This window comes from Procambarus clarkii, chromosome 90 (assembly GCF_040958095.1).
Source record: "Procambarus clarkii isolate CNS0578487 chromosome 90, FALCON_Pclarkii_2.0, whole genome shotgun sequence".
Lineage (NCBI taxonomy): Eukaryota > Metazoa > Arthropoda > Malacostraca > Decapoda > Cambaridae > Procambarus > Procambarus clarkii.
The window spans coordinates 8,719,276-8,734,606 of NC_091239.1; the positions used below are offsets into that span (position 1 = coordinate 8,719,276).

The 15,331-nt window shown below is 37.9% G+C and overlaps 1 protein-coding gene across 8 annotated transcripts; it reads right to left on the minus strand.

The window, feature by feature from the left end:
• Window positions 1–707: 707 nt before the first annotated feature.
• On the minus strand, window positions 708–13,638 carry LOC138349649 (proteasomal ubiquitin receptor ADRM1-like). 8 transcript variants are annotated; one of them, XM_069318278.1, is made up of 12 exons: window positions 13,601–13,638; window positions 13,193–13,335; window positions 12,685–12,773; window positions 12,188–12,411; window positions 9,450–9,581; window positions 9,026–9,142; window positions 8,328–8,566; window positions 7,620–7,744; window positions 6,378–6,527; window positions 5,538–5,695; window positions 3,996–4,118; window positions 708–1,126 (listed from the first exon to the last, which is right to left on the minus strand). In XM_069318278.1, the coding sequence occupies exons 5-12, from the start codon at window positions 9,570–9,572 to the stop codon at window positions 1,010–1,012; spliced, it is 1,152 nt and encodes a 383-aa protein (XP_069174379.1). In that variant the 5' UTR covers window positions 9,573–9,581; window positions 12,188–12,411; window positions 12,685–12,773; window positions 13,193–13,335; window positions 13,601–13,638; the 3' UTR covers window positions 708–1,009. The 8 variants fall into 8 exon arrangements, with proteins under 8 accessions (XP_069174379.1, XP_069174375.1, XP_069174378.1 ...); XM_069318274.1 differs by lacking the exon at window positions 13,601–13,638 and having other exon boundaries at window positions 13,193–13,594; XM_069318277.1 differs by lacking the exon at window positions 13,601–13,638 and having other exon boundaries at window positions 13,172–13,594.
• Between the last annotated feature and the right edge of the window lie 1,693 nt (window positions 13,639–15,331).

The window sequence follows — 15,331 nt, forward strand, 5'->3', positions numbered from 1 at the left end:
GGGTTGTTAGCATGTGTTCCTCACCTGTGCCCCAAAGAATGAGGCAATTTGATCAAATCATATGCCCAAGATTAACATCAGAGTGCCAGTGGGGAAGTGGTTCAAATAGCTTCGGCTATCACTTGCTTATGTACGGTCGTGATGGTCAAGTGCATTAAGGCATCCTGTACATACTGCCAGGAGCAACGCAACTGGTATGGGGTTCGAGTCACTTCTCGGGTGGAGTTTTTAGATATATATACACACACACACGTATAGAGCTAGGATCATTACCTATATCTACAATAATTATCCTAACTATATACCTATAATAAATACCTTACATATCTTAGGATACGTAGCATATTCTAATAGAGGATAATTATTTTATATATGTATCTAGGATATATATTCTAGATTATCAATATATAATGTAATCTGGATATGTATATCTGATAATCTACATGCATCTAAAATAGATATATATAATCTAGATGTATATCTAGAACATATCTATTTTATTTTCATATTTATTTTATATTTTATTAATTTATGTATTGTACGTACTGAACCATATCCCACGAGATTTCACTACAAATCAACGCCTACAGTCCATGTACATATACAAAACATAAAACTACGTATTACAATCTTGGTCGTAACTCTAAGTATCAAACCATACAGTTGTGTGCACAGTAATATTAAGAAAGGTTATTAACACTACTATGTTGCCGTATATTATTTAATGAGTTCTATTAGTCTCCTGTTTCAGACTTATCAAAACTACATTCAAAAATCCCAACTTGTACATTACAAATCAACTAATACAATAATGAAAATGTGATGCTGACAGTACACTCCTGTAATAATGGCACATCTCATCACTATCTCCTAACTGATAAATATTAAAGGAATATCTTTGACATGCAATTCCACATTGAGGTCATAGGTCCCTTTACAAATCTAGGCATAAGTATCCAATGGTAAAACAAGATATAAAATTGAAGGCAAACATATCCATGGACACCAGTTAGTCAACAGACATGGCATCATCATCATCCTTATCTTGATCCTTGGTTTTATCAGAAACCTCCTTCTCTTCTTCCTTCTTACTGCCTTCCTCTTTACCTTTCTTCTTTCCCAAGGCCTGAAAGTAAGAAATAAAATCTATGAAGGATGATTCATTCAATAGTACCATGACTTTTATTGAAAGTCAAAATACAATATATCATGTATGCTCTACTGTCCTAGTTGTATTTACAGGCGATGAACTACACTAAATCGACAACTAAACACTATCAAGAGTGTATTAGTTTTTAAATCTACTTTTAAAACTGGGAATATTTCTCCAAACACTTGGTCATTATTTAAACATTCAAATAATCGGTTCTCTTTATTATCAACAATATTTCACTGTCACTATGTATCCATATTGGCAATTCAAAATTATGACGCAAAGTATCAAATGTCTAGTTATGTGATGAGATGACAAAAGCTTATTACTGTATTCTATTGTATAGTGTGGGCGATACGCCACCATTTAATTTGTTGCTACTAACCAAACACCTGGAAATATCCTAGCAACATGTGGTCAGGTCACCATGACCTCAATTAACATCACTGGGAAGGATATCACAGTAACCTATGATATCAGGTAAGACAACCTACATTTTCATGTGCATCTATATAGAGTAAATAATTATCAAATGATTATCAAAAGAAGGCACCAAACCGGGAAAGCTTTGTAGCACCATCAAATGTGCGGAATAATCAGAGGGCGCTAAACATCACCAATGATGCCAATATGAGAACAAAAACGCACAAGGCCAACGATATCAAATGTATCCGATTCACCAACAATTCTATCGAGGGACAACTGACTGCAAGGGACACTCGGAAAGCAGGGCATAGGGAATGGCATAAAGTTCTGCCATGACGATGCCAAGTCTCCAAAGGCAGGCTACACATTGTAAGTGTGGTCAGGAAATAACATTTATGTGATGGCCTACACCGTCTGCAAACTTAGACCCATCAGTGAGGATGGAATTGGAGCGGGAGTGTGAAGAAAAGTGTTCAAGGAAAAGTCAGTTCAGAACTGTAGGAGGGGTAAAACCTTTAGTAATGTGGGTCAGGGATTTACAACATTTAGGAAGGGACACCCTCCACAGGGGGGCAAGGATGGAACACTAGGAAAAATATTGGTAATACTAACCAAGAGAATTTTGCTGGCGAGATAACCAAACAGAAAGACGGAGGTGGATGAAGGGGGACAGGAGGAACAGGAGGAGTAAAATTCAAAGCACAACTTACGCAACAGTGAGGGTATTGTAAGGACTGCGCAAGGTAGCGAAGACAGTATCAATCATGGCAATCCTGGACAGATAGGAATTCAGTGTCAACATACAACCCGAGGGTAGGAGTCGAACGAAAGGCACCAGAGCCAAGGCACAACCCAGTATGGTGCAAACCATTAAGACGGCAAAGCGTATGAGAAACACACAAGCAAGCAGGGCAAACATAATCGACTTTACACAGTACGAGAGAGTAAAGTAAAGAGGAACGTGCGCCTATCCGCTCCGCAAGAAGTATGGGACAAAACCTTAAGTAGGTTAAGGGCCTTAGAGCATTAAACTCGGAGGAAAGAGATATGGGGTGACCAAGACAAACGAGTGTCAAAAATTAACCCAAAAACCTTTGCGGAATCTTTGCACACAAGGGAATGACCATAAAGCGACAAAGAAGGACGAAGAACGACACGCTTCCAAGTAAAAGTCATAGCACAAGTCTTACTTGCAGAAAACTTAAAAGCCATGATTGGTGGCCAAAGACGGCATATCATCAATCGCAAGTTGAAGCCGCCAGTGAAGGAGGGGCGATTCATAACATTGACAGCACAGGGCAAGATCATCAACATGGAGAGCACAGAAGACGCCAGAAGGAAGAGAGGAAACAAGACCATTGAGGGAAACAAGAACAAGAGTAGTGCTCAGAACACTACTTTACTTTGGGATACACCTTCGTATGGCCAAAGAGAGGCAGAGAGAGAGAGTGGCACCAAACCTCACTCTAAAGGAACGACGAGAAAGAGGAACCTTTGGAGGAAGAGAGGGAGATTACCACCAACGCCAAAAGAACGAAGTGGAGAAACAATATGGTATCTCCAGGTGGTGTCATAAGCCTTTTCCAGGTCAAAAAGGATATCAACAACAGAGGTCTTCGCAGAAAAACCAGTACAAATATAGACTTCAAGTTCACCACGACATCAGTCGTGCTGCGGCACTTGCAAAAACCAAATTCTGAAGGGAAAAGGTGGTGAAAGTGTTTCAAGAACCACACCAGATGAACACTGACTATTCATTCAAAGAGTTTGCAGACAACTTGTGAGGGCAATAGAACAGAAGTTCTTAGGGAGGGGTGTCCCAAGAGACCCCGTTTTCCGTATAAGGAGTATAGCGGCACCGAGCCACTCCTCACGGACCGATGACGACTCCCAGACCTGGTTATATAGACTCGGTAAATACCCAGACGTGCAAAGAGGGAGATGGGTATCTATATAAAGGTTCAGACAACTCTAATAGTAACTTTTCAACGAAACTAGCACATACAATTCCTGCGAACCGTACTGACTACATGTGTCCGCTCTACATTACTACCAAACGTGGTGACAACTACTAAATCCAAGAATAGTAGTGCTTTATGTTTACCAAAAAATGTCCCCCCTCCCTCCCCCAACAGAAAATTCACCTTCACAGTTTTCATTTTAAACTAAATTTTCATTCAAAGTTGTCTCCCATATAAAGTTTTCATACTAAGGACTCTAATCTATAATTATATTTTCAACAATTATAATGCTTATAAACAACATTTGCTTCCAAAGACACCTTTGTAAATGTCCCAGCCCAAAATATAATATTGTTCTACTTATATTTTCTCAAGACATTATATACATATTTAGAGGAACAGTCTTATTAAGAGGTATTGTCCAACGGATAGTGAATACAATGTACGCAACCAACCTTAATAAATGCTTCCATATCACATGACGAGGCAGCCAAAACAGCATCCTCTCCAAGACCAAACTGGTTAATGAGAGGGCCTAACTGCCCAGACTGAAGGGCACTGCTGAACAAGCTCACAGCCTGAAAATACCATTAACAACTTAAATACAGTACATATTGTATTTGCTTTTATATGAACAATAATGACCTTTTGAGTGATACCTTCCAACTTTGAACCTGCCTATTATGGATCCCTCAAAATAAATGTTTCATATGAATTTCCATATTGTGATTATTAATATACATAAATCTCCACAAATAAATATTTCCTAATTCTAATCGTCATTCAGTAGACCTCTGTGCGATAATTGTATTCGGAAACATTATCTCCTAAAGTGTTAAATGGAACAAGCTTAAGATATCACAGATAATATTGTGTTAAAACTACAATTTTCACCCATGGGAAAGTCAAATAGCCTCATTCACTCATGGTCCCACCTTTGACAAACTCTTAAGAGCTGCATCCTCATAAATACTATAAATGTTTCCATCAATAGATTGGTTCTCAATCTCTATACACCGCTTCTCCTACTAGTTGTCCATCATACCAAATGGTAACATTTCAATTTCACAGTGAAGTTGGCCAAAACATGGCAAAAATGAATGATCAAACTCGTAAAAATGTGATCACTCCCTTCAATAACACAACATTTAGCCCTTTTGGATAAAATAGTTATTAAATTTTAGTTAACATTCTGTAGTTATTACCCATTTTCAGGTATACATCAAAATCATACAATATTTGCAAATGTAAACAACATTCCACACATCCTTATGTCACTAACATGTACGTCAACTCTAGACCAATGAATTGTACAAGTCAACCTGTTAATTATTTAACCTCGGCACCCTTAGATATCAAATTACAAAACCACTGTATTCTTGGCACCTTGCAAAAACTTAGATGGACCTGTGTATGTTCACCACCAGGTTATCTTTGTTGACCATGTCAGCTTGCTTTTCCCAATATTTTAACACTTGTCTCACTACAGACATCACATTATCATTTAAAAGGTCAATGCAATGGCCGGTTACAGCTTTAGCTGAGCAAGTTTTTAAAAAAAAAAAAATTGCACTTCTTCCCATACATCACACATTTTCTTAATGAGGAAGGGACATCCTCCACTGTCTCAACTCAACTATTTTCTTATGTTGAACCTTACCACCGATTTTCTTGGGACCCATGGCAAGATATATAATAACCATTTATGTTCAAAACCCAACAAAATACTATAATTCTTTACAAAGAATTCAAGCATCATTGTCACTAGACGGGAGGCACTGGTAAACCGAGGCGCAGTGGCTGTGCCACCACGCACTAGGTCGGGCATACGCGTATCAACAAACTTTCTTACCCGAGGCAAAGTTTGCTATCCGATTCGGATTTCACAAAGAAATTGGGCTCGTAACAAACAAATTTTGTAAAGAGGGGCATTCGTAAACCGAGGTGTGTCTATTAATATACATACTACATATTAAACCCAGAAAAGCATATTGTACCTGCTGGAACTGAGGAGAAGTGACTGTTCCTCGGAGTTGTTCAGTAGGAGGTAACTCATCAGATGTTGCAGGAAGATAAGGACGAAGTTGATTCACAAAATCTTCATTGGTCAAGATTGGCTGAAGAGCTTCTGCAGTCATGGCCGAACTCAGATCCACTTTTGGAAAAACAAACCTTTACTAATACAACAATCAATATTTATGGTACATTTATCGGAATGATAATGAATAATACCCATTCTTACAATGGGTATCAATTAAATGTGTGACCACCTATGATATGTATTGCTCACTAAAACCTTCTGTAAAAGGGCACGACACACTTTTCAACATGAGGAAAAGCGTCAAGTGATAATTTCCTTGTTAATCATACCAGGGAATGTCTATCAAAATTAGAACTTAAAGTATTTACTAAATAACAGGACAGAACTTTTGGAAAAAGACTGAATATATAAGGTACAGCATGAAAGATAATATTGAATAATGTAAATTTCTCATCCCTCTCAAATTTGCCCTTAACCTTCTTACAATGTGTGATAAAACTTTTGCCAATACTTCAAAAACATTATCTTTTTGCCTACAGTATCGGAGCCAGACCTAGACCCTACTGGTATAAAAATCCCAATATTCTTCTTGCAACCTATCTTTCCACCTTAATGTACTTCTAATTTTATGATAAATTCACAACACTACTTTCCTAATATACCTATTGACCCTACCAGTTCAAAACCATCTCCTTAAAGAACTTTGATGCTAGGAAATAATTTCCTTTCAAAACTGAAGACCTTGCGTCATTTCTCACCAAACACCCCTCATACAAGTACTAGCAACTTGTCTTACCTGCAACCCTGGGTGAACCTGACACATCCGGTGGAACAGAGATCCCAGAAAGGATATTCTGTAAATCTGACAACTGAATCGGCACAACACTGCCACTCCCAGGAGTGGTACTATTACTTTCCCGGCTATTGCTCCCACCTCTAGCAGAATCTGAAAAATTATATACATAAATAACTAACTTTTTTCAACAATAATAATCCCCTAATGAAAGACTCTGTCCCTTGGTGGCATTTACCCAACAATTGGAAATATTCTAAACAAACCTTCAGCTATTCCACAATGACATTCTTCTTTGGCTTCCTTTTTTAAATTAATTTTATCTACACGAAGACTTGCAGTATCTATTTTCAGACGAGCGTCTGCATAAGGTCACTTATTTCCTTATTACAACATTATATTTACATTGTCACTATGCAGATGAAAGTCTGCAACTGAAGGTGAGCCCTGGTCCAGGCTTGGGTACTCACCGAGGAAGGCCCTACTCAAACAATAGTAGCTGTTGAGCTACTTTCCTCAACTGCAATGTTAGTAACCATACATTTTGCCTGTATTCTTTGGCATTTTAGGTTAAAATTCAATACAACTGGCATTTGAGATTATTGTATGACAACTTTGAGGATTAAAATATAAAATATTGTATAACAAAAACTACAGATTACAATGCTGTATCTATTAACATACAAATATTGTGTAATAAAATATAATTATGCGCCTTCACCCATTTTATTTGTAAAGTGAATTTTTTTTCAAGTGTTCAGGTATGTGTAACCAGACTCAAAGTTTTAGGTCTCTTGGTGATCAACTTAAAAAGGGTTTTCTATAGACAAACAACAGTATACAATATTAAACCAAAGAGACATTAATTAAAACCTAAACATTACAAAATTCTTGCAAGTTGTTATCCACTCTATACGTCATGTTCACTCAATGTTTCTACTTGCTTACAACAGTAAGATATGCTCATTAATAGGAAGACACACCAAGTCACTAACTATATATTTTAAAGCACACAGTAGGGACAACTATTGCACAAGAACTCGGATACAAAGACATGCGAGGGAATGGGGGCCCAACCACTTATATCAGTAATATAATGCTGACCCCCTCAAAGATGCCAGACCATCGCTGTTCTCAGTGCTGTACCAATGTTTAGAACAGGATTCGAGCTGATGCGAGTTTAAAGTTTAAGACTAATTTCTATAGTGTCTACAAGCACATTTACATCTTTGTGATCTACTATACCTTGAGCAGGGGTAGGGGCAGGTGTTGGGGTGGTGGTAGCAGCTGGAGTGGTGGAAGCTGTTGTTGTGGCAGAAGTCGAGCTGCTACTTCCACTACCGCTTCGACCCCCACCACTGCCAGACCTACTGCAAATATATGAAAATACAAATGCCAACCAATTATTATGATTTAACAACTAAAAATACTCCTAAAGATGGGTTCAACATTTATGATGTTTTTCCATGAAAAAACAAAAACGGGAAGGATCAAAAGTACAACAGTACAAGCCCAACAGACAAAATACATATTTGAAAACATATATCCCAACACATTATTTAAACAACACTATTTACTTTAACATATCTGCCATTATGAACACAGCTCTATAGTACTCGGCAAATTCTGTACCAAAACTAGAAAGACCAAACCTCTGTTCTCAACCAATCAAACGAAGCATTTCAAATTACAACAAATACTGTACGCTTGATAGAAAATGATACCCAAATCTCAAATTACTTGCTGTCTGAAAGCGTTTCTGCAATATTTGTGTTTAGTTTTACAGTATTTATACTTTTCTACACTAAAATGACATGCCAAATTTCTTTCAATACTCTTGTTAAGTTCACTAATACTCCTGGTTAAAATCTTGTCAAGCTTGCTAATAAACTATTTAAAGAAATATTTATACAACGTTGTCTCAATTAATACATATTTATATAATAAACTAACCCTGGACCAAGCAGTGTTGCCAAACTGGACATTCCACTTCCCAAGATCTGCATCAGCTGTTGTTGTGAAATATTCCCAAACAGATTCTGGATATCAGAATCCCTTAAATTGATAATTTCAGATCCCAGGGCAGGATTTGCAGTTGAACCAGATGGGCGCTGTGACCCTGGAGCTGGTGGATTATTGAGTAGTTCATTCACTTTGCGAGACTGTTCATCATCCTTGTCCGTCTTGGGCTCCTAAAGTAAAAACAAAAAGTGTTCCATTTATAATACAACCTGTTTAGGTATGATTACCAGAATGGTCTATACTGTACAGTATACTGTATATGTTTTATTATATGCTATAGATGGTGCATTACCTTCCAGCACATTACTGTAAACACCAATTCACAATGCACCATCTAGCCCTCGGCACATTAGATAAATTACCATAGGTTACTTCAGCAATCTTACCACCTATGGAGGCAAAACCTTAAAGTACGCAAATAATGTGGAAGTTCATGATGTGCTACATTTCATTTATATCGAGTCATTTGCTGTAAATTTCAACACCTACTACAGTACTTAATTTCTTCTTAAAAGTTTTCTACTTTAAAACTACTAGTCTTTACTTACCAATACATTTTGCCCTACTGTAATAATTTATCAACAACCACAAATTCAATGTCATATACAAGTACACGTTTTTTTTTTTACCTGCATCCAAAAGAAGAGTCGTCTGCTTGACGATTTAAACTTTAGTACATAAACTCTACCAGTGGTGCACTGTGACACACGCTTATATTCACAGTCATCAGGGAAAATAATCAGATCCTGAAAAATAACAGCTTTCTTTAAAATTTATGCTTTCAAGCCACATTTCCATTAAAAAAAAAAATAATTAAGCTTTTGACAATCTATACATGCAACTGCTTGCAAAATAAAATTTGGGTTAGATTTTATACTGAACTACAAAAAGTATCACTTTTAATATAAGATTGTCCGTCACAATCCCTGCATTATTTCACCTGTTTGATAGCCACATAGAATACTTTTGGCTTACTATGGTTACAATGATTCACAAATATTTTTATTCTGAAGATAAAACTGTCTTGCCTTTCAAGTTAAGTAAATGTCCTACCTCTTCAACTGTTCCAGTGCCACGGTCCTTCCAACAGAAATGCATAAGGGAATCATCTGCTTGGTACAGATACACCAAACCCTTCCTCTTGTCTGGGTACACCATCTGTCCTTTTGTGTACATCTTCCCAGCCTGTAGATTACAACAAATTCAGCTTTCGTCAAATATGTCAAGCTAAAAACCACTTTATTCAGAGCACTGCAACACAGATGGAATAATACACTACTAAATGCTTCAAGAATAATTATCAGAAATTGACTGGCTCAATCTTCCATCAATAATTATAAATAAATTCAGTACTGTATGTTTGGACAAATAGTCATAATGCAATCACAAAAATATTAAGGTTACCCTATCAATAGACAGGTACTGTACGACTCTAGACACATGTGAGTAACAGTGTGACTTGCAATTCCCAATACATCATTTTTATACTTACCTTTTATGTCCATTACATTTTTAATAATAATTTTTATTTTTTTTTTCCAGTTATTACAACTCATCTCCTCTAAAATTTAACATCACAATTTAAATACATTTCTTTTCATTCTATGATAAATGCCCTACTAACTGAACACCAAGTTAAAAATTTGAATTTTCTATCCAAATACAGTAACTACACAAAACTTTTTTTTTTAATTACAACCAACATTCACTTCTCCCTTACATTAAACTATTTGCATTTTTTAGTAATGTTAGGCATTTTCTAATCGATACATTCTTCCATATCTACACAAATTATAAAAGAAAATACACAAGTGAGGCAAAGTACAATCCAATCCAGTGCAGGAAAGGGCATTTAGTCTCAAGCAGTGCTCCCACTTTTCTACAGAAGAATCCTATAGAATAAAATATTCAGGGAGGTGAACATTTCCGGAAGCGAACTGCCCAACTGTCATTAATGGATAAAGCCAGGGTGATACCCTCTAGAAACTCTCAAAAGGAACACTGCCACAGGGAATAGGAGTGACTACAGGGCAAACGAAGATAAACAAATCCCTCTACGAAACTACTCTGTACGAACTTAAGTAGCAACCAAACCCACCAGAACTTTTGCGGGAAAACAATAACAGGTAAACAAAATCCGTGGGGAAACAACTTACCGCATCTGGAGCAAGGCCACAAGTTAATCAAGGGGGAGGGATCTAGCCAGTAATAATGTATTTGATTTAGTTACAAAAAAATTAATATAAAACAATAGAACAGGCCAACAATCAATATTTATATGACCACTATGCATATAATATTTCAATATATAAATAAAACAATAAATCATTTATAAAATACAGGTCTTAAGGCCTAACTGCAACATGCTTGCCTCCAGACTGACACCAATTATAAGGATGGTAACCGAGTCCGTTACACTTATGTCCATTCTATGTTGCCCTCCGACAGCATGTTAAGAGCTGAATACTTAGGCAAAGAAACTGCCTTAAGAGCCGTAAATGAGTTTACTCTGAGTGTCAATAAGCCTTCTGCGAGCAGCAGTACCCAAACAACTTCAAGATCGGGGGATCTGACAAAAATGTACACCAGAAACATCCGCACGCTCATTTCATACCATACAGCTGTGCTGTAAAGATGATAGCACTTGTTTTTCCTGATAGTCTCCGGAGGTAAACGAAACAACATTACCAAACACTCTCCGCAGACTTAGACCCATCGGTGAAGACAGACACGGAGGGGGAAATGAGAAGTGCTCAAGCAAAACACGTTTTAGAACCGTACGAGGGGTAAAACCTTTAGTGATGCGGGTCAAGTATGCACAAAACCGTGGAAGAGGCACTCTCCACAGGGGGTGGGGGCCCAAACAAGGCACACCACCAGGAGAAACATTAGAAATACGAACGGAAAGACAATCCTGCACGCGATATAACCCAACATAAAAAGGGAGCTGGTGAACAACACCAACCGCACGAACAGGGGGCACAACCACTGAAATAGGATGGGAAGGAGCAACAGCCAAAAGTAGGGGCCCAGCAACAAAGCCAAGCCTTGTTACCCGCCGGGGAGGAGGGAGGACAGGAGACAGGCTTACAATTCTGACTTAACGTGTCCCAGCGACTACGTACTGGGAAACTGATTCCGGCGTCTCAACAGGAGAAGCTGAACGAGAGCACACACGACGCCCGTTAGGAGAGCGATGGACATCCGCCTCCACCAACAGGCGGCGGGGAGACAATAGATGGAGAAGGAGGATCGAAGGGAGACGAGGAAAATACACAAGAGACATGACACCCAGTAGAAAGAAGGGGAACCCCCAGACAGAGAACCAGGAGGGGCACCCTTCGGTAGACAACTCAAAGGAACAGAGGAGGGGGCACTGGGCGTATCAGGGTCCAAGGCCCGGAAACGTTCGAGTATGATGAAGGTGGGAAGGACGAGAAGAGCGCAACATTGCTTATAGATTTTTCTATATAGTGACAAAAACGATTTGAAAGTCAACACTTTTACACAACTTTATATTTCACAGGTTAAGGCTCTGCACTTAAATTAAACCCCTCGCTATGAGGGCCCCGATATGTCTGTAGTAGTTGTCAAACTGCCACTTATTTCAGCACCTCAATGTCAACCTCGTACCATCAACCTCCAACTCCGTTATTCCACAACACCCACACACTTAACTATTGCATGCCGCCAATCTACTCCCTTCATCCCTTGTTTTACATTTTCCAACCTAACAAATGAAAGCAAATGCCGTCCACCACGCCCTATTGTCATCACGTAAATTTACTTACCTGGACCTCGAGTGAATCGCTTCAACATTTACCAATTCGTTAAGCCCGGTACACTTCAAGCAAGTAGTTAATTTAACGTTGGCAGTAACACTTATGTAAGGTACAGTTAATCCAACGACGTTATGAGGCTTTCGCGGTATTTTATATGCACTCATCCGCTCTATTCAATTTATCGTTTCCCAATAGCAACACTTATTACTTTCTGTTATTGCAGCTACTTCTCCCTGCAACATGCGACACTGACTAAATTATCATCATTTCCAAATAATCAACGATGAGGTTATCAAACACTAACATTTTTTTCTAATTCATTATTAAATCTTTCACAACGTGAACAATAATTCTTGCAAAACTACCTTCCTGTCAAATTCCACAATTAACTTATAACTACTCTGGCGCCTCACCGTGACATTCAAACAGTCACCTTTACACTGTAGTAAAGTGGCAAAACCTACAACCTATCCAAGAAAACTCTACAAGAATACCCAGACACTTACTGCCAAGTGTTCACGAATAATGAAGTTGAAGCGTCTCACTATTCAACTTCCAGACAGCCCAGGGGTCCTGCCAATCAGTCCGGTATTACCTGCAACAAGCCAACAGTTACCCGATGCTACAAATATAAATTATTCAATCATGCATATACCATATCTTTAATTGCAACCTGCACCTACTCAAACTTAATTTGATGTACCTGCTCATTTCAAATGCATATTTTAAACCCATACATACAACCTGGATAGTAAACACCTGTTACTTGTGGGTTTACACCCTCTGACCACCCTAATACTATTTATTAATATGTACTGACTGAAGTTAGGTGGTCGTCCAGTTGCAATTTTAAAACACTAAAGAACCCCTCAACACGATTTAACCGCTTTGTGCGGTATCCTAATAAAATATTAACATGCCTCAAACTTTAACTAGGTATTCAATAACTCATTGAAACTTATCTGCTAACTCAAGTACCACATCTAGCCAAACCTCGACATCTGCAACCACCACCTGCTCTGCATCGTCTAAGACTTGATTCATCGGTCCACCACTGGTCCCATCACAACGGTAGTCTCCTGCACATTTCCGCATCACCAGTAGGCTCCTTTCAAGCGATGCCTCTTCCAACCATTACCTCATTCACTTCAATAGCCCTGAAATTAATAACGGTACAATTCAATACATATTTATACATTTTTTAATACTGATTAGGGATCAGGACTAAAATGAACTGCCTATATATATCCCCAAAGAGGGTATATACGGCAGCAGTAAAATAGATATTTGATATTTTTGACCCTATGTATTGGCGTTTTGCGGGTGTACAATATGAGTGTAACCTAGGGGATCTGTCAGCCCTAGCGACCCCAAAGGGTAACGGGGTACCAGCTCAGAGTAACATCACGCCCTAACACTAACTTGTACACCACAACTATGCCAATACTGGGGTCAAAATAACGTTCCGTCGAGCCTCACCCACCAAGTCGACTCAACAGCCAATCACGTTTCGATTTCTCACTTGACGTCACATTCTCGCAACCTCTACTCTCATTGGTCGGCTCCACCTAATTGGATAATCTAGTAATTCATGACAATTATGTATGAAAACTAAAGTATATATACCCAATGTATGAGAAACATACAAATACCATATGTATGAGAAACAATGTTTGACTTTACACTCACAAATTATTACTTTTGATTACTTAATAATAAGTATTATTATAATGAATAAATAATAGGAATACTTATTCAAGCTGTAAGTACAGTACACTATAGTACAGTACCCTACAGGACATTCCACTACACTACTGTTGCCTACACAAAACTACAATACAGTATGGTACTGTACAATATCGTACACAATAAAACAGTATAATACATTACGGTACAGTCCACTACAGAGCAGTACAGTACACTATAGGACACAAAAGTACACTACCCTACACTCACAGTTCGTTACTTGCCTTTCAAATGTACCAACGGCATCACCATTAAAATTTGGTTCTATTTAAATAACTCTTTCTTCAATGTAACAATGGGGAGAGAACACATTGGTGCAATGCCGGTCTATGGCAACTGACGCTAGTATCACTAACAACCATTATTATTTCATTATTACCTTTCCAACCCTTCATTTTCCTCTATAAACAACACCAATGTATATTTATATACGTCATTTAAGCCATACATGCACACTGCCCCTAGTAATAACGATTATTTAACATGCAATCAATTAGTGTTTTTACACATTTATGCAAAGTCATCACTCATTTAGATTTATAAAGATCTTGTGCGTTACACTTTTGATCATTTGAACTCTTCTCATTCGTTTTTAGAGAATGGCGCTATATTATGCTTTGTTCAGCTAAGCTAAGCAAGCAACGCTAGACTGCACTAGGCTACGGTAAGATACAGTACCGTCAAATATAGGGTACAATACAGGATACAGTGCACCCTACAATACAGTACATTATAGTACACTACCCTACAATACAGTACAGTACCGTTCAGTAGAGTCTAGTACAATACAGTATAGGACAGTGCAGTAGAGGCTACAGTACAGGGTGCAGTACATTACACAACAGTTTAGTGCAGACCAGTACAGTACAATACATTAAAGTGAAGTACAATACAATGCATTGTACTGTATTGTACATACAAGTACCGTGGAAGATTGTTCTACTACAAATTCCCCTATACATCCTACTAAAAATTCCCAAACAAATCCGACTACAAATTCCCCTAAAAATAATATTATAAATTACCCGAGAAATCACCACCAAAAATCCTACTAGGATTCCCCTAACAATTCTACTCAAAAATCACCTATAAATGTTACTACAATTCCTACTATAAATCCTACAAGCAATCCCACTACGAAACCCCTACAAATTCAACTAAAAATCATCTAAAAATTCTACTTGGATTCCTACTACAAATGCTCCTAAAAAATCCACTATAAATCGTACTACAAATCTCTATAAATCATACTAGCAATCATACTACAATTCATACTAGACAAACTATTAGGAAACATACTACAAATAATACTAGGAATCTCACTAAAAATCCAACTAGGATTCCCCTAAACATTCTACTAGAAATTACCTACAATACTATGACAATTCCTACTACTTTCTTCAATAT